General features: G+C 43.5%; 1 protein-coding gene across 1 annotated transcript; it reads right to left on the reverse strand.

The window, feature by feature from the left end:
• On the reverse strand, positions 1 to 7,074 carry LOC124690364 (transcription factor bHLH128-like). Its single transcript, XM_047223753.1, has 4 exons — positions 6,801 to 7,074; positions 687 to 1,216; positions 536 to 604; positions 1 to 434 (listed from the first exon to the last, which is right to left on the reverse strand). The coding sequence occupies exons 1-4, from the start codon at positions 7,072 to 7,074 to the stop codon at positions 387 to 389; spliced, it is 921 nt and encodes a 306-aa protein (XP_047079709.1). The 3' UTR covers positions 1 to 386.
• Between the last annotated feature and the right edge of the window lie 19,468 nt (positions 7,075 to 26,542).

A 26,542-nucleotide genomic window follows, 5' to 3' on the forward strand; every position in this document is an offset into this window, starting at 1 on the left:
TGGATCCGAATGGCTGCCAGTTTTTGCCGACCTGTAGAAGTTGGAAACCGTACAAAAATCCTCAATCTTGACAAGTGAAAAAATCAATATTCTTGTGGAAGCAAAAAGAGGAACTGGAACTACAAGTTAGCTAACTAGTTACTTATTAAGGATCACAACGGCCGCCAGTGTTGGCCACCTTGAAGAAGCTGGAACAGTACGTTGAGCTCTATACGCTCCCTTTCGCATTTGGCATGCATGCATCAATTACGCATGTATGCATGTAACTTAGCTGCACGTGAACGATGACCAATAGTATCACCATGCATACATTAGTTTCTCTCGATTGGAAGTGTAATCCTTTGCATTGTGCTGATCAGTTCTTGGCCCCCTGCTTAATTGATAGCTCAAGGCTTGCTGCAGCAGGTGCATTTTTCTTGTTCATGCTTCATAGCCTGCAGAGACGTACACCACAAGGTTAGACGACAGATCTTGTTAAAAGCTCCATGATGACGCCTAGTGATGGATGGATTTAGCGCATAGACGACACATATACCTGAAGCTGGCTCTGGAGGCCCTTGATGTGCTCAACCGCGAGGTCCAACATGTCTGAAGTGCTCGTTTGCTGTTGCATCCACAATGGTTAGACCATGTAACATGCATGGGACAATCTGTGCTGGTGTGCAAAAAAGAAACCCGTGATTTACCTTGTCCATGTTGGGCACCAGGTCCTGCAACTTCCTGAGCTTGTCGCTGATCCGCGTCCGTCGCTCCCTCTCGGCGATGCTCCTCGGGTGCGTCGCGCAGCCGCGCTTGGCCCGCACCTTGAATGCCACTCCGTCCTGCTGCTGCTGCGCCGCCTGCATGTACTTGTCCATTCCCGCCAGCTCCAGCGACGACGAGCTCCCCAGGCCGCTAAACTGAGACTCGTACCCGCTTAGGTCGAGCGTGCCGATGATGTCCCTCGATTCGTCCCACGGCCCCACGATGGAGAAGCCCCCAGTAGTGCTGCCGCCGGTCGAGAAGGACCGCGACACCGCGTGTTCGCCGCCCGCGCGAATGGCGTCGGCGCCGGGGAACAAGGCGGCGCCCTCGGAGATCCGTGACAGGTTGGCGGTGCCCTGCGGCGGCCCATCGGCCCCGAAATGTAGCTGGGACTTCATCTTCGCGCTGCCGGTGGCGCTGCGATGGGCCTCGGCGCCGCCTCCTCCGGCTCTTGCGCCATGAAATCCTGACCCTGATTGGATTACACCAAGGAGCCGAGCAAACGAAAAAAATATACGTCAGTGATTGCTAATTAAACTTCGCTTGCTTTCATATATGAACCAACATTTGAATACATAAGCATTACTTGTTTCCGACGACTGCTCATTTACTTCAAAAAAAAAAGACGACTGCTCATCACTAAACCTATCAGTCTAGTATGAACAAGAAATACTCAATCGACCAAATGTGCAACTAGAATATATTAGCATACGATCGACCAGATAAAAAGGAGCAAGTAAAATAACGGATAAATATAATTGCACTTCCCTCTTTCAAAAAAAAATTGCACCTCATTTTACAAAAACAAGCAAGAAAGCTTCCTTTTTTTCATTAGATACAGGAGACACAGGTATAAATCCCACAAGAAATAGAAGGCCGAAACTAGCACCTAGCAGCACAAGCAAAGCAAGAACTCCCACAATTCCACAATAAAAATGTGTGACTAGTGTATAGTATTAAAAGTGCAGCTATACCGACAAGATCGACCAAACTAAAAAAAAATAGTCGAGTGATCATAGGCATATCCGTATTAGTTAATGGATGTCAATTCCAAGCTATTGCATAATGTAAGCCCCTATTAAGTAGAACCTGATTCTGGTTTTCTTGAGAATTTTTGGAGATTTTTTTGAATGAATTGTTTTTTTAATGATAGATTTGTTAGTCCATCAACTTGAAAGTCATAAACCAACACCCAGAATTTGGTTAACTTGAATGTCATGAAATCCTGATTGGACTGTAAGTCTACAACAAGGAGCCGAGAAAATGAAAAAATATTATGTCCGTGATTGCTAATTAAACTTCGCTTAACTCATACTGTATAAGAAAAACATTTTTATAGGAAGTAACTAATCGACGAAATGTGCAACTAGAATATACTGAGCATGCATCAAACCAGACAAAATGTACAAGTAAAAAAACAAATAAATACAATTCCATTTCATTTTCAAAAACACACAAGAATGCTGCATTTTTTTCATTAGATGGAGGAGAAACACAGGTCCAAATCCCACAACAAAGAAAAGACCGAAACTAGCAGCACAAGCAAACCAAGAACTCTCACAATCCCACAAAAAAATTGTGCAACTACTGTATAGTATTAAAAGTGCAACTATAGAGTAAACTCACAAGATTGACCGAACAAAAAAAAAACAGTCGACTCATCGAAATCAAATCCACATTAATTAATGTATGTCAACTCAAAGCTATTGCATATATTGTAACACCCCTTTAATTAGTACCCGATTCTGGTTTTCTTGAGATTTTTTGGGGGTTTTTTTGAATAAATTATGTTTTTAATGATAGATCTGTTAGTCCATCAGCTTGGAACTCATAAACCAGCACAATGAATTTGGTCAATTGATGCCTCTTTAGTTCCAATTTGCTAGTAGATGAGCCACGTAGGAGGACCAGATGCACATCTTGCGGTTGGGGAAGTTTAAGAACATGTGATGGAGCTTTCTTCCGATAAAAGCACATCTCGCTTAGTTTTCCTACATTAGTTCACCCTTAGAACTTTTACATTACATAGTATCATGATCAAGTATCATAGTACATGATAGTAATTTTTCACTACCTCCACATTGTGTAATATAAAGTAGTATAGTATTTTTTCACTTCATTAATTTTTTGACGTGCTAAATATTGTATCATAATATTTTATGCGGTCTGGTAGTATGTCTAATTAACCTTCCTCCTTTGATGTGTTACAATATTGTGCCATGATATGCATGATACTAGAAAGTGTCTCTCATCGTTAATCACATTGTCACATCATATTTTTCATAGGTGGAAATGATTGGTACACTTATGATAGTTGACTATCTCTATTCTGTGTACAACCAATCTAGCATCGCCGCCGCTAATTAACACGTACCGAGAGGATGGAGGTGATTGTGCCTACCAACAAGGAATAATGGTGGATACTCCTTCCTCCATGGAGTTCAGTAATTTTCTTTTGGATAAATATACCTCATATTGGCCAATTTGTCTCCAAAAATACTAGCCCAAAATGTTGCTCTAGCTCATTTAATTTGCCGCCTCCCACTTCCCACCCGCCTTACCACTTCGCCAAAGCCTCGCCACTGTCCACCTGGGTTTGTGGTTTGGGAGTCAGTCATCAACCTCCATTGATGACAACCATCTATGGCTTCCACATCCACGAGTACAACATGATGGTGTTGTACACCATTGTGTCTTTGAGATTAACCTCTACTGCATACATGATGTGCACATGGGGAATTTGGTGCATGAATAGCCGAGTCATGAGCGGCTCCAAACTCCCACCCAATACAATTACATCACCGGTTATCTCCATATCATGTTTCCCAAGACCTCGACTAGTTCCAATTTAGACATATGCCCTCAAGTACACACTTTGTGACTATGTTATTCTAGTTCCCCACCATCGAATCTACTCTCGAGGGAGCCAGAGTTGACCTCATACAATATGGGAAGATGTGGAGCTTGTAGCGCATGAAATGTTGGATGACATGCTTAAAACATAGAAGAACTAGTATCAGGAGGAGGAAGAGAAAGAGCCAACAGCACGCGCAAAACACAGGGCCCCTACCATCTGAAGTGTGTGTGTGTTTTTTTTTTTTTTTTTTTTTTTTTGCAGCCAAGACTCGTTTGGAATAAAAGTGCACCACGTAACCAAATTTAGGTGGTAGCTAGCTAGTTTTACGGTTTTGAAGTCATTTCTGAACTAAATTGATCCCACGCCAGCCAAGTTCATGGATCTCAGGATCTGTGGTGCCTTTCTTAGCTATATCTTTTTCTTTTTTGCCCCTTGTATGCAACCCTCTATGCATTCAATGATGGAATCTTGTTCTCCTCATATGATTAAACAAGGCAGAGAAGATTATTGATTAATGACATGGTTCGTCCAATAAAGCAAAGGCTGGCACGTGAATGCGGCGTGCACACCACTAGGCAGAATGTGTTCGCATGTGTTTATAATTTATCGAATAGTCTATCTCTCTATCTATAAAATCGTATCACAAATTTATCTAAATTTACATGTATCTAGATACTTTTGGTGTATAGATACATCCAAATTTAGAAAAATCTTCGACATTTTTTATGGATAAATGGAGTACTATTTTTAGACAAAGGATGCCATGATGTCATGGTGGATCCGTCATGAGCTGAACTTGGACGGAAGACAGCGCTCCGCCCACCATGCCAAGTGGCCAAGTGGGTGAGCCACGCTGGCCAACTTAGTTTAAGCCAAGTGGATGACATTAGTTTAACCTAACCGTTGCTAGGGTTTGATGATGCACCAACTGATCCATTAATCCTCTTCAATGTGCAACCAGCATTAGAAAAACCATAATCTAAATTGGGCCCATAGGAAAGCATTGACCCTTCTCTCAAAGTCTTCGTGGCTTTTCGTGCCGTTCTAAGCAAAAGAATACTAAGGAGAAGCCAAGCAAGCAGATCAGTGCAAGTGGAGGAATAAAACAAGTGAGGGACTGCAAGTAGGGTTATAGAAAATGACAAATTAGAGACACGGGATGGAAAAGTACATTTCCACAGAACAAAAGCGTGTTGTTTGACGAGAAACCGCTATCAGAGCCCTTAGTTTTGCATCCCCTCCAAGAAAAAGTCCGTACACTCCCTCCGTTTTAAAATAAGTGTCGTAGATTTATACATGTCTACACAATAAGATGCGTTTAGATATATGCGAATCTAGAGGAACTTACGATATTTATTTTAGCACGAAGGAAGTATATAAGAGAAAACTCTATGGGCCCTTGTATCTTGCTCTACTCCTTGTTGCTATTGTTTTAATCTTGAATTTACTGAAATGTTGCTCTTGCGGATTTATTAATTATTTAAAGCCACGCTATGCTCGATCTTTTTGTCTAACAAAGACAAAAGACGGGAAAACTGTACACAGTAGAGCTTTACACTACATCTATGACAAGAATATTACTACTCCCTTAGTCCACAAATGAGGGTCCGAAATTTGTCTAAATTTAGATGTATCTATACACTAAGGGCTTGTTTGGTATTGGAGTTTTAGTAAGAATTAGCGAGGATAATCTGTTCCAAACTTCAAATCCCCACTTATGCCCAATACATGTTTGGTGCTAGAGTATGAGCGAGTTTAATCCCCACTTATCTTCACCTTTCCCTAAATTTTACTGTATTTTTCAATCACCAATACTCTACCCCTACCTACTGGATTGAGGATGGGGTTTTGTGGGGATTGGGTGACAGCTCAGGGTGGGCATAAAAACCGTGAAACCGAAAACCGAACCGAAGCCAAAACCGAACTAACCGAAATCTCGGGTTTTTCCATTAACCGCTATTTTTTCGGTTTCCATTTATACTAACCGAATTAAATTTGGTAGAATTCGGTTTTTAGCCCCACCAACCGAACAAGACCGAATAGACCGAATTGAGTAACCTACCATCAATTTGTGCATAGACCGATCATTCCATAGAAGCCCAACTGCGTTTGATGTTCCAAAAATTGTCCATTCAATGCATGACTTTGGTCTTTGATGTACTAGCTTTTTCTGAATATAGCATGAAGCCTGCATAATAGAACACGTCGCTCGAAGTCTTAGCTACCCTTTTAATCGCTCACGAGTGATGCACCTGTACCACGAGTGCCGCAGCCTACCAAATAGCATCGCTCCACGATTGGTGCTCATTTGTCGATTTCTTGCGCAGTTGATGCTTTTTGTGTTGATATGTCAATTACTATTTGCTTTCTTCGGTGATGCCTACTATTTGTTCAAGTGAGTAGGTTCATTCGGTTTTAACCGAAAACCGAACCGAATTTGTCGGTTAACCGAATCTTCGGTTTTCTAAATTTTCATGCCAATTTCGGTTACCATTTTTGAAAACCGAATTTGTTCAAAAACCGCAAAAACCGAACCGAAATTTCGGTTAAAACCGAATGCCCACCCTGACAGCAGAGATTCACCCAATACTCAGTATTATCTCCACTAATCCCCACTAAAACACTAGTACCAAACAAGGTCTATGTGTGTTTAGATACATCTAAATTCAGCTAAATTTAAGATATTCTCTCGGATAGGTAGTACTTTTTTAAATATGGCGAAAAGGAAAAAAAAATAACTAGTATCCTACAGTCCCACTACTATATCTGTACATGTACATTTATAGGAAAGCCAATTTAACCAAAACAGGCCAGAGCGCTAGCGCCTAGCGGGGTGGGTAAAGTTGCGCGGTCCACCTCATGGACGCACGCACAGGCACAGCAGGGTGCAAGTTGCAGGAATCGGTCGGCGAGCTTGCTCTGGTGCTAGTGGAGCTGCACTTTTGCGGCGCCCCCGCCCGCGCGCCCAGGTAAGAACAGCGCAGCTTTATTCCTTCCTCTGAAAGTTCGGAAGAAAGAAGCGCGCGCGCGCGAAAATGCTGCTCGATCTCCGTGGGGAACGAAAGCATCAAGATTCATGGCAGAAACTACCGTAGGAGTAGAAATCAACTGACTAAGCTACGTACTACCGTAGTAGTAAGAATGCCATTAATTGAGGCGGAGCAAAGCAATCAGCCGGCCGCGGGCGCGCCTTACGTACCGTCGTCGACCATGAGGTTGGAGAAGAATCCCGCGGGCGAGCTGCTGTGGCGGGACAGCATGTCCGCGCCTTGGTCCTTCATCTCCGCCTCGCCGCGGAACTGGGCGCGGTGGAGGTCGTGCCCTCCGCGCCCCAGCGAGATGTCGCCTCCGCCGTACCGCAGCCCGGCGGCGGCGGCGGCAGCCTCGTTGCCCTGGTGGTCGCCGTGCTGCCCCGACGACGAGGAGGAAGTGGGCTCCCCTCCGCCTCCTCCTGGAGGCATGAACCTCCTCATGTAGTCTAGATGCAGCTACCTAGCAGGACCCCTTCCCTTCCGGCGGCGGGGCTAGCTACATGCGGCGAGAGGCCGGTCGTGGACCGACGGGACGTCGGAGGTTACGATCTGCGCGCGTGGAATATCGATCGACGATGTGGCTTGCTAATCCTATCGGCGACCTGATTCTTCTTCCACGGTGCAAGTGGGGAGGAGGGAGGGAGGGACAATCGAGCGCCGAGAGTGGCGAGCTTTAAAGCGGAGACGGGTTCCCGTGATTGGTTCTCGGGCCGTGTGGCGGCGTGGGGACCGACAGGAGACGCGCCCAGGCGCAGGCAGGCCCAGAGGGTGGGTACCGTCGACCTACAAGTGGAAACTCCGATCCATCGGCGCGCTTCTCCCGGCCTGGTTTCAGCGCTCAAAGGGGAAAGCCGACTGCATCTTTCTTCGGACTCGATTTTGGTTCTTCTAAACCTAGTCTATTTTATCTAGCCTGGATTTTATACGTGTTCAAATGCGGCGTTTTGCTTGTCCAACGGACGGTCGTGATATGTCCCGTCACGTTAGATAATTAGCCATAATTTTCATGATTAATTTCAGAATAGTATATCGATCTGGTGGAGGTGGTGGTGGAGGTGTAGCAGATGAAGTCGCAACAGTAACGTTGTTGATGACAACGTTGTTGACGACGAGTCGAAGTAGACGGCGTTGAACACGATGGTAGGCAGCACCGCTCGACTTGGACGGAAGACGACCCGTTATGAAGAGCTTAAGCAGTCGCGTAGAACGCTTCCCAAAAACCTAATTAGCCCTCTCCCGTACATGATCGCAAAAGCAAGCGGTTCCAGAGACATGCTCCTCCGTTCGTCGCTGCACGCCGGCGGGCGGGATGGAGTAGTCTTCGATGGCGGCACAAGCAGAGAGATGTGGAAAACCCTAATTCGTGTATTGGATATGTTCCTGCGGTAGTCGGACAAGAGATTATATAGGTTCAGGAAACCAAGGCAACGTGCGTCGCCCGCATGTTTCGAGTCGGTTATAGATAGCCCATGGTCCCGATTAACTGCGACGCATCCGTCTAGGATTCTGTTCGTTTTCTTGAACTGCTAAAAGAAAGGAAAGTTTCAGCTCGAGGCTCAATCCACTCACCGCGATCGCGATGCGGCGTGTCGAGACGAGCGAGGAGGAGGAGCGCGCGTATACCACTCCTCTTCTCACTCACTTATTAGTGATGGAACAACCCACCTTATAAGGTGGTCTAACTTCCTCCCAACTTTTCATGTGGGACTAAACTTCCCACCTCTTAACACTCCCTAATGAGTTTCCACCAACTTGGGTTCAAACTCACATGGGCTGCCACTATATGGGCTTTGAGTTTTATAGGTAAATCTGAAATCTAATTTGGGCCACTTCATATGGGTCCAAAATTTCAATAATACCCCACCAAATCTCAAATACACATTTAGAGATTTACCAATGCTCACTGCTTGTTTATATACCAGTGTTTCAGCAGAGACTGTTAAGTTGAACTTCCACCTAGAACCTTAAGCTACATCTATTCACACTTGAATAATGGACTAAGCCTTGAATTGCAAGGTTTGCGTGAACATGTTTCACTCAAAGCCATAACTAGTACATGGCTACCAGTAGTCTACCTCGTGGGTGAAGCATATGCATCATACTTCGTGGTCACTTCATGAGTTTATTAGAGATCACCCAAATCTCATAGATTGCGACGTTTAACAATCAGACTCATATATGTGTGATATTTCAATAATGCTATGTAGGACAACATCTTTGTTAAAATAGTCAACATAAACACATTAAGGCTTGTTACCAACCTATCATACAACAATAGAGAGTTATGCATCTTCACATAGAGAGGATTACATAATACTCTCCTCAATTAAACCACTAGTTTCTTCTTCCCATGTCCTAATTCACGGGATCTCCGATCACAAAGGTTGGGTTACCACTATGGTGTACGGGTCTCAAACCCATCTCCCTTGATGCACTTTCTATCACATTACGTGATAGTTCTTTTGTGAAGGGATCTACCAGGTTTTTGCCTATTTGAATATATGTAACAATTATTACTCCGGAGTTTCGCAATTTCCTAACAGATTTCAAACGTCTCTTTACGTGTCTTGATGACTTCGTGTTACCCTTAGAATTGTTCACCTAGACAATTACAGTTTGATTGTCACAATTCAAAAGGATTGCCGGAATAGTTTTCTTCAACCACAGGCAAGTCCATCAAGAGCTCACGCAGCCATTCTGATTCAACAGTGGTTGTGTCTAAAGCAGTAAATTCTCCTTCCATAGTTGACCTCGTCAATATGATTTGTTTGCAAGATCTCCATGACACTGTGTCACCTCCAAAGGTAAATACATACCCACTAGTGGCGTAGAGATCAGCTACATAAGAAATCCAATTCGAATCAGTATATCCTTCAACCACAGCTGGGTGCCCTGAATAGTGAATCTCATAACTCATTGTACCACATAGGTAGCGCATGACCCTATCAAGTGCATGTCAATGATTAGTACCTAGGTTTGACATGAACCTACTCAATTTGCTAACAGCAAAAGAGATGTCAGTTCTAGTCGCGCTCGCTAAGTACATGAGTGATCGAGAAAACGATCTGAGAATATCTCAACTGATCTATGGCAATCATGCGGTTCTTGCGTAGTATCACACTGGGATCATAAGGTGTTTGAGAAGACTTGCTATCAAAACAGTCGAACCGGCTCAAGATCTTCTCAACATAATGGGATTGCGTTAGAGTAGTCTCACTCTCGTTCTTAATCAGCTCATGTTCAGGATCACATCGGCTTCTCCCAGATCTTTCATATCAAAGCTACTCCCTCCGTTCCTTTCTATAGTGCCTATAGATTTTTGGCATTTGTTTCATAATATAAGGGTGTAGCTTAGCTTTTTTTCAATTACCCCCTCCCCGTTCAGCTCCCAAATCCTTCAGGTCCCAAATTTGTTATGGTAAGTTAGTAAGATATGGATTTCCCAAATTTTACGTTGATCTCAAATCGTTTAGCTAGGGGTCCTGTGTAAAAAATACTCTTGCGCTAATTTCCGTGCCAAAAAACAATAGGCATTATAGAATGGAACAGAGGGAGTATTTGACAAGAAATACTTGACTTCGTTGATTACTTCCATGTTTGTACCAAAGATCAGAATAGCATCCACATACAAACATAGTATAACCCCTTTGCCCCCACCATGGCGATAGTACACGCACTTGTCAGCCTCATTAACAGCAAAGCCTACAGTTCTGTCAAACTTCTTATGTCATTGCTTAGGTGCTTTTTTCAGGCCATATAAAGATTTCAACAACTTGCACACCTTTCTTTCTTCGCCTTTTACTACAAACCCATCAGGCTGATCCATATAGATTTCCTCTTCCAACTCTCCATTAAGAAAAATTGTCTTTACGTTCATTTGATGAACGATAAGACCATAGGAGGTAGCCATGGACAGTAGTACTCGAATGGTAGTAAGTTTAGTGATAGGTGAATAGGTGTTGAAGTAATCTTTGCCTTCTCTCTGTATGTAGCCTTTTGCTACAAGCCACGCCTTGTACTTCTCAATAGTATCATCAGGTCTTAGCATCTTCTTGAACACCAATTTGCAGCCCACGGGCTTGCATCCATGGGATCGTTCTGATAGCTCCCAAGTTCCATTAGAAAGAATCGAGTCTATCTCATTATGGATAGCTTTTTTCCAGTCATCTACATTTGGAGATGCATATGCCTCTGCAATGGACGTGTCAGTATCATCCACAAGGTACACAATGAAATCATCACCAAATGATTTTGCAATCCTTTGTCTCTTGCTCCATATAGGAGTTTCATTGTCATCCTTCTCAGGAACATTCTCATGTGATTTCTCGAAATACTCATTAGATGTACTACATTCAGAAATTATCTTAGTAGAAATTCTAGCAATACTATGCATATCTTTCATAGGAAACATATTCTCCAAAAATGTTGCATCACGAGATTCCATAATACTGTCAATATGCATATCAGGTACCTTAGATTGAACTACTAAAACTCTATAACCTACACTCAGTGGAGCATAACCTAGAAAGATACAATCCACTGTCTTTGGTCCGAGTTTGCGTTTCTTAGTAATTGGAATATTTACTTTCGCCAAATATCCCCATGTGCGCAAATACGAAAGTGATGATTTTCTCCCAACCCACTCCTCGTCGGGATTTTTTTATCTTTATTCTTGTTAGGAACTCTATTCAGGACATGACATGAAGTCAACAAAGCCTCAACCCACCATGCCTTTGATAAACCAGCAGTGGCTAACATGGAATTCACCAAGTCAGTCAGCGTGCGATTTTTCCTCTCGGCAATCCCGTTTGATTGGGGCGAATACGGAGGCGTTCTCTCATGAATAATACCATGTTCCTCACATAATTCATCAAAGATTTTCGGAAAATATTCACCACCACGATCTGACCTAAGATGCTTGATCTTTCTCTCTAGTTGATTTTCAACTTCGGCCTTATAAATTTTAAAGTAGTCTAAAGCTTCATCTTTAGTTTGCAACAAATAAACATAGCAAAATCTAGTCGCATCATCAATCAATGTCATGAAACATCTCTTTCCACCTTTTATCAACACACTATTCATCTCGCATAGATCAGAATGTATGAGTTCTAGAGGTGCCAAGTTTCTCTCCTCGACCGCCTTGTGAGGCTTCCGAGGTTGCTTTGATTTCACACAACTATGGCACTTAGAACCTTTGGCAATGGTGAAATTCGGAATTAAACTCAAACTGGATAGCCGAGACATTAAATCAAAATTAATGTATCATAAACGAGAATACCAAACACTGGTATCATCACTAACATTGCCACAAATATGGTTCACAGACTTATTATTGAAATCAGAAAGCGAAAAGCGAAATAAGCATCCGCACTCATAGCCTTTACCAATAAATTGTCCAAACTTAGAAACAACTACTTTATTCGACTCTAAAACAACCTTAAACCCATCTCTGCATAGAAGGGAGCCGCTAACGAGATTCTTGTTCATAGTAGGGATATGTTGCACGTTCCTCGGTGCACGATCTTCCCCGAATTGACTTCAGATCTACCGTGCCAACACCACAAACAGAAGCATGTGACCCATTCTCCATCAAGACGGAAGAATCCCGGGCGACCTGGTAAGAAGTGAACATGGATATGTCAGCACACACATGAACATTAGCACCCGTATCAATCCACCAACATGGAGATTGAAATACCAAAAGAACACAAAGAGATTACCATACCCATCAGCAATGCTAGCGGTCACCGTGTTGACTTGCTTCACCTTTTTCTTGCGGTCTGCCCTCTCTGGACAGTCTTTAGAAAAGTGGCCAGTCTCTCCACAGGTAAAGCAGCTCAGATCTGCTTTGTTTATCATCTTCTTCTTCTTGAAGGTTGTAGTCTATATAGACTTATTGAAGGAGGGCTTTTTATTCCCTTTGTTCTTGCTGTAGGGTTTCTTCTACACCATGTTGGCGCTAGACTGACCCTCTCCTTTCTCAGTAGTATCCTTAGCCTGAGCTTTCTCCTCAACATCAAGAGACGCTATCAGATTTTCAACTGATATCTCCTGTCTCTTGTATTTGAGAGTTGTGGAAAAGTTCCTCCATGAAGGGGGCAACTTAGCGATAATGCATCCAGCCACAAACTTGTCAGGTAAGACACACTTAAGGAGTTCAAACTCTTTTGCAATGCACTTTATCTCATGAGCTTATTCGACTACAGAACGGTTGTTCACCATCCTGATATCATGGAAGCTCTCCATGATGTACAGCTCACTGCCTGCATCGGTCGCACCAAATTTAGCATTCAATGCATCCCAGAGCTCTTTACCGCATGTTATGTGCATATACACATCACACAGATGATCAGCAAGAATTCTCAGTACGCATCCAACGAAGAGACTATTGTCTGTCTTGAACTTTTTTTGATCTTGGTCAGATATAGTTTCTTCAGGAAGGCCATTGATACGTCTCCGATGTATCGATAATTTCTTATGTTCCATGCTTGTTTTATGACAATACCTACATGTTTTGTTCACACTTTATGATGATTTTATGCGTTTTCCGGAACTAACCTATTGACGAGATGCCGAAGTGCCAGTTCTCGTTTTCTGCTGTTTTTGGTTTCAGAAATCCTAGTAAGGAAATATTCTCGGAATTGGACGAAATCAACGCCCAGAGTCTTAGGATTGCATGAAGCTTCCAGAACACCCGAGAGCCGCCAGAGAGGGGCCACAGGGGCCCACACATGGTGGCGGCGCGGCCTGTGGGGCGCGCCGCCCTAGTGTCTGGTGGCCCCAGACCCCTTCTGAGGCCGCCTCTTCGCCTATAAGAAGCCCCTGACCTAAGTCTTCGATACGAAAAAGCCACGGTACGAGAAACCTTCCAGAGCCATCGCCATCGCGAAGCCAAGATCTGGGGGACAGGAGTCTCTGTTCCAGCACGCCGCCGGGACGGGGAAGTGCCCCCGGAAGGCTTCTCCATCGACACCGCTGCCATCTCCACCGCCATCTTCATTAACGCTGCTGTCTCCCATGAGGAGGGAGTAGTTCTCCATCGAGGCTAAGGGGCTGTACCGGTAGCTATGTGGTTAATCTCTCTCCCTATGTACTTCAATACAATAATCTCATGAGCTGCCTTACATGATTGAGATTCATATGATGATGCTTGTAATCTAGATGTCATTATGCTAGTCAAGTGGATTTTACTTATGTGATCTCCGGAGACTCCTTGTCCCATGTGTGTAAAGGTGACAGTGTGTGCACCGTGTGGGTCTCTTAGGCTATATTTCACAGAATACTTATTAACTGTTATGGATAGCATAGTGAAGTGCTTATGCATATCCCTTTATGATTGCAATGTGTTTTGTATCACTATTCATCTATGTGCTACTCTAGTGATGTTATTAAAGTACTCTATTCCTCCTGCACGGTGTAATGGTGACAGTGTGTGCATCGTGTAGTACTTGGCGTAGGTTATGATTGTAATCTCTTGTAGATTATGAAGTTAACTATTGCTATGATAGTATTGATGTGATCTATTCCTCCTTTCATAGTGTGAAGGTGACGAGTGTGCATGCTATGTTAGTACTTGGTTTAGTTGTGTTGATCTATCGTGCACTCTAAGGTTATTTAAACATGAATATCGAATATTGTGGAGCTTGTTAACTCCGGCATTGAGGGTTCGTGTAATCCTACATAATTATTGGTGTTCATCATCCAACAAGAGAGTGTAGAGTATAGCATATATCTATTTATTCTGTTATGTGATCAATGTTGAGAGTGTCCACTAGTGAAAGTATAATCCCTAGGCCTTGTTCCCAAATACTGAAATCGCTGCTTGTTTACTGGTTCTCATCGCATCTGTACTCGCCCGCAATATTTCCACCATCAACCACACGCCGGTTGTAGCATCAAGCTATTTTCTGGTGCCGTTACTACTGCTCATATTCATTCATACCACCTGTATTTCACTATCTCTTCGCCGAACTAGTGCACCTATACATCTGACAAGTGTATTAGGTGTGTTGGGGACACAAGAGACTTCTTGCTTTGTGGTTGCAGGGTTGCTTGAGAGGGATATCTTTGACCTCTTCCTCCCTGAGTTCGATAAACCTTGGGTGATCCACTTAAGGGAAAACTTGCTGATGTTCTACAAACCTCTGCTCTTGGAGGCCCAACACTGTCTACAGGAAAAGAAGCGTGAGTAGACATCAAGCACTTTTCTGGCACCGTTGCTGGGGAGGAAAGGTAAAAGGTACTCACACTCCGGATCTCGGCTACTAAGCTATTTTCGCCGTTGTAAGTACTCGAAGATATTTCCTTTAGATCCTGCAATTGCATCTTTTTGTTTCTTGTTTACACTAGTTAGGCATAATGGAAAACAACAAAAATATGAGAGATCTTTATGAACTTTATCTTGAATTAGGACATGATGTGTTTGAAGAGAGAATTAAAAAACCCATGAAACTTTATATGCATGCTAATGGGAATGTTATTAATATGAATGCTTTGAACACTATTGTTGCTAATGCTATGGAAAATTCTAAGCTTGGGGAAGCTGGTTTTGATGAGCATGATCTTTTTAGTCCCCCAAGCATTGAGGAGAAAATTTACTTTGATGATACTTTGCCTCCTATTTATGATGATTATAATGATAGTGGTCTTTTGGTTCCACCTGTTATGGAGGATAAATTTGATTATGATTACAATATGCCTCCTATATTTGATGATGAGAATAATAATGATAGCTACGTTGTTGAATTTGCTCCCACTATTACTAATAAAATTGATTATGCTTATGTGGAGAGTAATAATTTTATGCATATAGCTCATGATAAGAATGTTTCATTTGATAGTTATATTGTTGAGTTTGCTCATGATGCTACTGAAAGTTATTATGAGAGAGGAAAATATGGTTGTAGAAATTTTCATGTTACTAAAACACCTCTCTATGTGCTGAAATTTTTGAAGCTATACTTGTTTTATCTTCCTATGCTTGTCACTTTGCTCTTCATGAATTTGTTTATTTACAAGATTCCTATGCATAGGAAGCATGTTAGGCTTAAATGTGTTTTGAATTTGCCTCTTGATGCTCTCTTTTGCTTCAAATACTATTTCTTGCGAGTGCATCATTAAAACTGTTGAGCCCATCTTAATGGCTATAAAGAAAGAACTTCTTGGGAGATAACCCATGTGTTTATTTTGCTACAGTAATTTTATTTTATATTTGTGTTTTGGAAGTTGTTACTACTGTAGCAACCTCTCCTTATCTTTATTTTGTTGCATTGTTGTGCCAAGTAAAGTCTTTGATAGTAAGGTTCATACTAGATTTGGATTACTGCGCAGAAACAGATTTCTTCCTGTCACGAATCTGGGCCTAATTCTCTGTAGCTAACTCAGAAAATTATGCCAATTTACGTGAGTGATCCTCAGATATGTACGCAACTTTCATTCAATTTTAGCATTTTCATTTGAGTAAGTCTGGTGCCTCTTTAAAATTCGTTTTTACGGACTGTTCTGTTTTGACAGATTCTGCCTTTTATTTCGCATTGCTTCTTTTGCTATGTGGGATGGATTTCTTTGTTCCATTAACGTTCAGTAGCTTTGGGCAATGTCCAGAAGTGTTAAGAATGATTGTGTCACCTCTGAACATGTGAATTTTGATTATGCACTAACCCTCTAATGAGTTTGTTTCGAGTTTGGTGTGGAGGAAGTTTTCAAGGGTCAAGAGAGGAGGATGATACAATATGATCAAGAAGAGTGAAAGCTCTAAGCTTGGGGATGCCCCGGTGGTTCATCCCTGCATATTTCAAGAAGACTCAAGCGTCTAAGCTTGGGGATGCCCCGGTGGTTCATCCCTGCATATTTCAAGAAGACTCAAGCGTCTAAGCTTGGGGATGCCCAAGGCATCCCCTTCTTCATCGACAAATTATCAGGTTCCTTCTCTTGAAACTATATTTTTATTCGGTCACATCTTATGTACTTTACTTGGAGCATCTGTGTGCTTTTGTTTTTGTTTTTGTTTGAATAAATGCTTGTGTGGGAGAGAGACACGCTCCGCTGGTTCATATGAACACATGTGTTCTTAGCTTTTAATTTTCATGGCGAAGGTTCAAACTGCTTCGTTAATTGTTATATGGTTGGAAACGGGAAATGCTACATGTAGTAATTGGTAAAATGTCTTGAATAACTTGATACTTGGCAATTGTTGTGCTCATGTTTAAGCTCTTGCATCATATACTTTGCACCTATTAGTGAAGAAATACATAGAGCTTGCTAAAATTTGGTTTGCATGATTGGTCTCTCTAAGGTCTAGATATTTTCTAGTAAAGTGTTTGAACAACAAGGAAGACGGTGTAGAGTCTTATAATGCTTGGAATATGTTCTTATGTAAGTTTTGCTGTACTAGTTCATACTTATGTTTGCTTCAAATAACCTTGCTAGCCTAAGCCTTGTATTGAGAGGGATTACTTCTCATGCATCCAAAATCCTTGAGTCAACCACTATGCCACTTGTGTCCACCATACCTACCTACTACATGGTATTTCTCCGCCATTCCAAAGTAAATTGCTTGAGTGCTACCTTTAAAATTTCCATTCTTCATCTTTACAATATATAGCTCATGGGACAAATAGCCTAAAAACTATTGTGGTATTGAATATGTACGTATGCACTTTATCTCTTATTAAGTTGCTTGTTGTGCGATAACCATGTTCCTGGAGACGCCATCAACTACTCTTTGTTGAATATCATGTGAGTTGCTATGCATGTCCGTCTTGTCTGAAGTAAGGGCGATTTACCATGAGTTGAATGGTTTGAGCATGCATACTGTTAGAGAAGAACATTGAGCCGCTAACTAAAGCCATGATCCATGGTGGAAGTTTCAGTTTTGGACAAATATCCTCAATCTCATATGAGAAAATTAATAATTGTTGAATGCTTAAGCATTAAAGAGGAGTCCATTATCTGTTGTCTATGTTGTCCCGGTATGGATGTCTAAGTTGAGAATAATCAAAAGCAAGAAATCCAATGCGAGCTTTCTCCTTAGACCTTTGTACAGGCGGCATAGAGGTACCCCTTTGTGACACTTGGTTAAAACATATGTATTGCGGTGATAATCCAGGTAATCCGAGCTAATTAGGACAAGGTGCGGGCACTATTAGTATACTATGCATGAGGCTTGCAACTTGTAGGATATAATTTACATAATGCATATGCTTTATTACTACCGTTGACAAAATTGTTTCGTGTTTTCAAAATCAAAGCTCTAGCACAAACATAGCAATCGATGCTTCCCTCTGCGAAGGGCCTTTCTTTTACTTTTATGTTGAGTCGGTTCACCTATTTCTCTCCATCTCAAGAAGCAAACACTTGTGTGAACTGTGCATTGATTCCTACATACTTGCATATTGCACTTGTTATATTACTTTATGTTGACAATATCCATGAGATATACATGTTACAAGTTGAAAGCAACCGCTGAAACTTAATCTTCCTTTGTGTTGCTTCAATGCCTTTACTATGAATCTATTGCTTTATGAGTTGACTCTTATGCAAGACTTATTGATGCTTGTCTCGAAAGTACTATTCATGAAAAGTCTTTGCTATATGATTCAGTTGTTTAATCATTGTCTTTATCATTGCTTTGAATCGCTGCATTCATCTCATATGCTTTACAATAGTATGATTAAGATCATGTTGGTAGCATGTCACTTCAGAAATTATCTTTGTTATCGTTTACCTACTCGAGGACGAGTAGGAACTAAGCTTGGGGATGTTGATACGTCTCCGACGTATCGATAATTTCTTATGTTCCATGCTTGTTTTATGACAATACCTACATGTTTTGTTCACACTTTATGATGATTTTATGCGTTTTCCGGAACTAACCTATTGACGAGATGCTGAAGTGCCAGTTCCTGTTTTCTACTATTTTTGGTTTCAGAAATCCTAGTAAGGAAATATTCTCGGAATTGGACGAACTCAACGCCCAGAGTCTTAGGATTGCATGAAGCTTCTAGAACACCTGAGAGCCGCCAGAGAGGGGCCACACATGGTGGCGGCGCGGCCCAGGGGGGCGCGCCGCCCTAGTGTCTGGTGGCCCCAGACCCCTTCTGACGCCGCCTCTTCGCCTATAAGAAGCCCCTGACCTAAGTCTTCGATACGAAAAAGCCACGGTACGAGAAACCTTCCAGAGCCGCCGCCATCGCGAAGCCAAGATCTGGGGGACAGGAGTCTCTGTTCCGGCACGCCGCCGGGACGGGGAAGTGCCCCCAGAAGGCTTCTCCATCGACACCGCTGCCATCTCCACCGCCATCTTCATCAACGCTGATGTCTCCCATGAGGAGGGAGTAGTTCTCCATCAAGGCTAAGGGGCTGTACCGGTAGCTATGTGGTTAATCTCTCTCCCTATGTACTTCAATACAATAATCTCATGAGCTGCCTTACATGATTGAGATTCATATGATGATGCTTGTAATCTAGATGTTATTATGCTAGTCAAGTGGATTTTACTTATGTGATCTCCGGAGACTCCTTGTCCCACGTGTGTAAAGGTGACAGTGTGTGCACCATGTGGGTCTCTGAGGCTATATTTCACAGAATACTTATTCACTGTTATGGATATCATAGTGAAGTGCTTATTTATATCCCTTTATGATTGCAATGTGTTTTGTATCACTATTCATCTATGTGCTACTCTAGTGATGTTATTAAAGTACTCTATTCCTCCTGCACGGTGTAATGGTGACAGTGTGTGTGCATCGTGTAGTACTTGGCGTAGGTTATGATTGTAATCTCTTGTAGATTATGAAGTTAACTATTGCTATGATAGTATTGATGTGATCTATTCCTCCTTTCATAGTGTGAAGGTGACAGTGTGCATGCTATGTTAGTACTTGGTTTAGTTGTGTTGATCTATCGTGCACTCTAAGGCTATTTAAACATGAATATCGAATATTGTGGAGCTTGTTAACTCCGGCATTGAGGGTTCGTGTAATCCTACACAATTAGTGGTGTTCATCATCCAACAAGAGAGTGTAGAGTATAGCATATATCTATTTATTTTGTTATGTGATCAATGTTGAGAGTGTCCACTAGTGAAAGTATAATCCCTAGGCCTTGTTCCCAAATACTGAAATCGCTGCTTGTTTACTTGTTCTCATCGCATCCGTACCGCCTGCAATATTTCCACCATCAACCACACGCCAGTTGTAGCATCAAGCTATTTTCTCGGTGCCGTTACTACTGCTCATATTCATTCATACCACCTGTATTTCACTATCTCTTCGCCGAACTAGTGCACCTATACATCTGACAAGTGTATTAGGTGTGTTGGGGACACAAGAGACTTCTTGCTTTGTGGTTGCAGGGGTTGCTTGAGAGGGATATCTTTGACCTCTTCCTCCCTGAGTTCGATAAACCTTGGGTGATCCACTTAAGGGAAAACTTGCTGATGTTCTACAAACCTCTGCTCTTGGAGGCCCAACACTGTCTACAGGAAAAGAAGCGTGAGTAGACATCAGCCATAACTAACTTCGAACACTTTCAGATGAGTAAGCCAGAGCATGGCCTTAATCTGCCACCTCTTAAAGTGCACACTGATAAATTTATCCAGTGTCAGTGCATCAGCAAAACCAGTCATTGTTAACTAAGAAAATTGCATACAATTAGGTTTTTAGATTTTTGTATAATTAGGCACAATTTTCATGATTAATTCCAGAATATTAAACATGACGACAACAACTACTGACATGTGAAACTCGAGCATACTAGACACATTAATCAACATGATTAGTAGAAACGCAAACAGTAAAACATCCATCGCTAAAAAGATCGAGATATGTTACACGTACCGATCGGGTGGATGTGGCGGTGGAGGTGTAGCAAATGAAGTCGCGGCAGTAACATTGTTGATGACAACGTTATTGACGACGGGTCGAAGTAGACGACGTTGAAGACGATGGTAGGCAGCACCACCCGACTTGGACGAAAGACGACCCATGATAACCCACAAGTATAGGGGATCGCAATAATCTTCGAGGGAAGTAAAACCCAAATTTATTGATTCGACACAAGGGGAGGTAAAGAATACTTATAAGCCTTAACAATTGAGTTGTCAATTCAGCTGCACCTGGAAAACCACTAGTAACAGGGGTGATGTGAAAGCAGCAGTAATATGAGAGCAATAGTAACATGAATAACACGGCAGCGAGTAGCAATAACACGGAGGCGATGGCACCAGAAAATAGTTGATACTACTTCCAATGACATATAGCACGAGTATATGATGATGAGAGATGGACCGGGGTTCCCAGCGATCTACACTAGTGGTAACTCTCCAATAACAAGTGACAAGTGTTGGGTGAACAAATTACGGTTGGGCAATTGATAGGATTGAAAGCATTAAGACGGAACATCAAGATTATTAATCATGTAGGCATGTTTTCCATATATAGTCATACGTGCTCGCAATGAGAAACTTGTACAACATCTTTTGTCCTACCAGATTGGTGGCAGCCGGGCCTCAAGGGAATCTACTCGGCTATTAAGGTACTCCTTTTAATAGAGCACCGGAGCAAAGCATTAACACTTGGTGAAAACATGTGATCCTCATATCACAGCCTTCCCCTCCGGTTGTCCCAATTTCGTCACTTTGGGGCCTCGGGTTCCGGACAGCAATAGGTGCAAACAACTTGTAGATACAATCTAAGCAATAATTATAGAGCTTAAATCTAAGATCATGCCACTCGGGCCCTAGTGACAAGCATTAAGCATAACAAGATTGCAGCAACAATAACTTCACAAACTTTATAGATAGACTAATCATAATGTATCATCCATCGGATCCCAACAAACACAACACCGATTACATCGGATGGATCTCAATCATGTAAGGCAGCTCATGAGATCATTGTATTGAAGTACATGGGATAGAGAGTACCAACTAGCTACTGCTAGAACCCGTAGTCCATGGGGGAACTACTCACGGAGCATGATGGAGGCGGTGGCGTCGATGGAGATGGCTTCCGGGGGCACTTCCCCGTCCCGGCGGCGTGCCAGAACAGAGATTATGTCCCCCGAATTGGAGTTTCGCGATGGCGGCGGCGCCCCTGGAGTCTTTCTGGAGTTTCGTCAATTCGTATCGCGTTTTTAGGTCGCAAGGGACTTTATAGGCGAAGAGACGGAGTCAGAAGGGCCACGGGGCCCCCTCCCCATAGGCTGGCGCGGCCAGGGGGCACCCGCGCCGCCATATGGTGTGGGCCCCCTGCTGCCCGCCTCCGACTCTCCTTCGGTGTTCTGGAACCTTCCGGGAAAATTAAGATATTTGGTCTTTGTTTCGTCGAATTCCGAGAATATTGCCCGAACAGCCTTTCTGGAACCAAAAACAACAGAAAAACGAGAACCGGCACTTTGGCATCTTGTTAATAGGTTAGTTCCGGAAAATGCATGAAATCATTATAAAGTGCGAGCAAAACATGTAGGTATTGTCATAAAACTAGCATGGAACATCAGAAATTATAGATACGTTGGAGACGTATCAACCCATGGTGAAGAGCTTGAGCAGTCGTGCAGAGCGCTTCCCAAAAATCTAATTCGCCCTCTCCCGTTGACATAGGCATCCCAAATGGGCCTGCCGAAATTAGTACCCGGGGTTTACTGAAGGCCCAATATCCGAAGAATAAGAAGATTCGGGAGCCCAAGATGTATTAAGGAAAGTTAGAATTGTAATAGGAAGTGTTATTTGTAAATCTGGCGGGATGAGTTAGAAACCGTCCCGGACTCTGTAGCTTGTACAAAACGAAGCCCTCGGCTCCGCCTCCTATATAAAGGGGGAGTCGAGGGACGAAGAGGCAATCGAATCATTGTTACAAACCCTAGTTTTCATAATCGTCGAGTACTTTTCGGCTGAAACCTTCGAGATCTACTTGCCCTCTACTTCTAACTAAACCCTAGCCTACAATCCATAGGCATTGACAAGTTGATACCCTGTCAATTGGCGCCGTCTGTGGGAACTAGAGGCGTAAGGATCTGATCTCGATGGCACGTTCAAGATCTTCGACATCGTCAACCGCAAGCAACACAATGGATCGAGGTAAACAGATCGCTGCCGGTCTTGTCGATTTTGTTCCTCACCCACCCTCCCGTTTGGATGCATATGCGTATCTGGCGGAGCCCATGGAGATGACGTTTGGAAAGTTTCACTTTCGCGTCGAGAAGGAAGGATCGTATCGTGTCGAGATTCCAATTTCGTCGGGATTGTCGGCAGTCGATTCCGATTTTTCAAGCTATGCATCGTCAACCGAGTCAGGAGAAGAAGAAACTTCGTCGACACGCTACGTCAGCACTAGAGCAAGAGAGAAACTCGCCAAGATCTTCAACGACATGTCGTTTGAGTCATCTGCGGACTCATATATAAGCGATGGCTCAAGCGATGTCGACGATTACGACTTCATCGACAAATCTATCACGATGGGCAAAGTCTTCATCAATCTCAACGATGATGTCACCAAACCCAACATAGATCTGAGTACAAAATATCATCAGATTTATGCCATTGAGGATCAAGAGGAAACATTCGAGGCTTTCGACGATCCGGGAAACCCATACGTCGATCCCTCCAACCTGCGACAAGGCCTCGGGCAACAAATACGTCGGACCGGAGCCGCGAGATAGAGTTCAACTTTCACAAGCAGCGTGGGACGAGCCGCGAGAGCTATGAACGGTACGAGAACCAATGGCTACCACGGCCACGCCGGAGGAATTACAAGCATATCAATATAGGCTCGCACGAGCTGCCGCAGAATTGGAAAAACGAGACAGCCGAGTTAAACAGGAGAAAGGAGGCAGCTTCGCATCCGAGCAGGAGAAGGGCAGATCTAAGTCGACAATCTAGAACTTCGGGTGATAGCCACGGAGAGGCTCGGAACAGAGCAAGATCAAGGTTGCAACATATACCCGAGGCGTAAAGAGAGCACTTGGTCCAAAACCTCGACATGTCCTTCATGTCGATAGATACAAGAGGAAATATCATCCCTAAGACACCAGAGGCTGGGTATATGGCGACACATGCTTTTATCCTTGCATCTAAACCACCTCCAGGTGATCCAAGGGAAACACTATACAATATGGCGGTAGCAGGAGTTGGAGCTATGGGGACAGCATTTGTATCAACGCCTCCCGAAGGAGCGGCAAGGCAAAATAGTCCAAGACTCCGCAGCGAGCAACAGCGGCAAGCACTCGAAGGACCAAGTGGAGCAAGAGACACAAGCAAGCACAAGCAAGGGTCGACGGAGCGCGGCAAAGCGGAAGGGATCATCGGCAATCTCCGGAGCTTAATGACGAAGATATGTGCGGCCTCGCCATGCTTCACGAGGAGAGTCCGAAAAACTCGAGTCCCCTCAGGATTCAAGTTACCCGACAACTTCAAGAAGTTCGACGGCTTTCAAGATCCAGAGGATTGGCTAGTTGATTATCTCGAGACAGTGAAGCTCACAGGAGGAACCAGGGCAACAACTATGCAAAGCATCCAGGTGCATTTGAGTGGAGCCGCACGATCTTGGATAAAGAAACTCACTCCAGGATCTATCGACAGCTGGGAAAATTTCGAGGATGTGTTCGTCAAGAACTTCAGATCCACGTGCAAAAAACCTGCGTCATTAGAGGAGTTGAGAGCGTGTCGACAAAAGCCAGATGAGCCAATGAGAAAGTACATCCAAAGGTGGAATATCATCAAAAACTCGGCAGAAAATATATCTGACGAGAGAGCAATAGATGCGTTTGTAGCAAGAATCAGGCGTGGAGATTTTGTCGAGGACTTAGGAAGGACCAATCCAAAGATAGTATCTGCGTTAATGGAGATAGCAAATAGATGGGCAGATGAGAAGACGTTGTCCACAACAAATGGCACAGGTCGCCAGAGGAGGACCGTGGTCGAAATTATCAACCGAGGCGACGATTTCCTCGGCAGTACCCGAATTATGATGCTCCAGGGCAAATTTCGGCAGGTTTTTGGGCAAACACAGGAGGAAGCAATAGAGATGACTATCAGAGAAGCAGTGAACAGCGAGGCGATAACAGGGATGATTCTCGCAACAACAGACAAAATAGCGGGCCTAGGTTCCCAAGGCCTTTCGTGTCCCCTGAAGAGATGATGAATGGGCCGTGTCAAATGCACTTTTTCCTCGATAACAACGGTAAAAGACAGTCAGGGCACCTGCAGAAAGACTGTCGAAATTTTCAGGCAATGCTAAGGTATGCAGAGAACGCTAACGCGCGGGCAACACAGAGAAATCCTCGAGAACCCAGAAGCGAGATTCACTTGCCGCCTCCTCCCGCGATTACAGACGACAATCGGCATCAGCTTAGAATAGCGGCAGCACCTCCACCACCACCTTATGTTGATCCTAACTCCAACGGAGCGGTGTCAATGATTCAGAAGGGAAGGCCGTCCAATAGAGCTCAGAAAGTAATCTCACGACAGGTGTTTATGGCAGAAAAAATGCCTCCACCAACAGTTGAGTATCTTAATTGGTCAGGACAAGATATCGGCTTCACCATAGCAGATCATCCGCAGCAAGTTCCTCGACCAGGGCAGTCAGCACTTATTCTGCCAGCAGTTATCGCAGGGTTTGATGTCTCTCGAGTGTTCATAGACGGCGGCAGCAGCCTCAACCTTATGTATGCAGATACATTGAGGAAGATGAACATATCTTTAGCAAACTTGAAGCCAACAGACACAAGGTTCCACGGCATCACACCGGAGAAACCAAGTTATCCATTGGGGAAGATCAATCTCGACGTTCAGTTTGGGACCCGAGAAAATTATAGAATCGAGAGGCCGGAATTCGAAGTCGTAGATTTTCCGTCGCAATACCACGCTCCGTTGGGACGACCAGCATATGCTAGATTTATGGCGGTGCCACACTATACATACCTGTTGTGGAGGTTGCCTGGACCAAAGGGACCAATCACGATCAAAGGAAGCTTTGCCTTAGCCGATAAGTGTGATAAGGTTTTTCATCGGCTATCGAAACTTTCGGGATGCAAGCCGAGTATTTGGCGTCAAAAAGCATGACCGATTACGACGTACCGCGTACGTTGGACGACCAAATAAAGAATCAACTTTCAATACCAGGAAAAATTCTAAGGAGGTGCGCATTCACCCGACGGACCCGAAAAAGACGACATCTATCGCAAACGACATGGATATCGCATAGGAAAGCGCGCTCGTCAAGTTCCTCCGTGAGCACTCGGAAAATCTTCGCATGGTGTCCAGCCGACATGCCAGGAGTACCTGTGGAACTTGCCGAGCACCACCTAAACTTGGATCCATTAGTGAGACCAATAAAACAACCTTTGCGGCGTTTTTCGGAACCAAACCGCAAAGCTATGCTATCAGAAGTAAATCAACTGGAGGAAGCTGGTTTTATCAAAGAGATATCTATAGAAGCCACATGGGTAGCTAACCCAGTGATGGTGCCGAAGAAACACACGACAGTCCTTCGCATGTGCGTCGACTTTACGTGTCTCAATAAACATTGTCCAAAGGATCACTTCCCCCTCCCGAGGATCGATCAAATTATCGACTCTACGGCTGGATGTGAACGTCTTTCCTTCCTGGACGCATACTCTGGTTATAACCAGATCAGATTGAAAGAAGAAGACGAGGCCAAAACAGCGTTCATAACACCTTACGGCGTGTTCTGTTACAGAACAATGCCTTTCGGTTTAAAAAACGCGGGAGCAACATATCAGAGGATGATGCGTAGTGTTTGGCGACACAGATCGGGAAAAACGTGCAAGTGTACATCGACGATGTCGTCATAACGTCAAAAGAGGGGGCAACACTGATCGAGGATCTCAAGGAAACCTTCGACAACCTCAACAAATTATGCCTCAAGCTGAACCCGACGAAGTGTTCCTT

The sequence above is a fragment of the Lolium rigidum genome, chromosome 2, assembly GCF_022539505.1.
Source record: "Lolium rigidum isolate FL_2022 chromosome 2, APGP_CSIRO_Lrig_0.1, whole genome shotgun sequence".
NCBI classification, from domain to species: Eukaryota; Viridiplantae; Streptophyta; class Magnoliopsida; order Poales; family Poaceae; genus Lolium; species Lolium rigidum.

What these genes read in the sequence shown, in the direction of transcription:
- LOC124690364 (XM_047223753.1), bottom strand. Translation starts at nt 7,074, where the DNA reads ATGAGGAGGTTCATGCCTCCAGGAGGAGGCGGAGGGGAGCCCACTTCC. An exon ending in CAACCTCATGGTCGACGACG is followed by an intron (nt 1,217 to 6,800) that starts GTACGTAAGGCG and finishes TAATCCAATCAG; the next exon opens with GGTCAGGATTTCATGGCGCA. An exon ending in TGGTGCCCAACATGGACAAG is followed by an intron (nt 605 to 686) that starts GTAAATCACGGG and finishes TGGATGCAACAG; the next exon opens with CAAACGAGCACTTCAGACAT.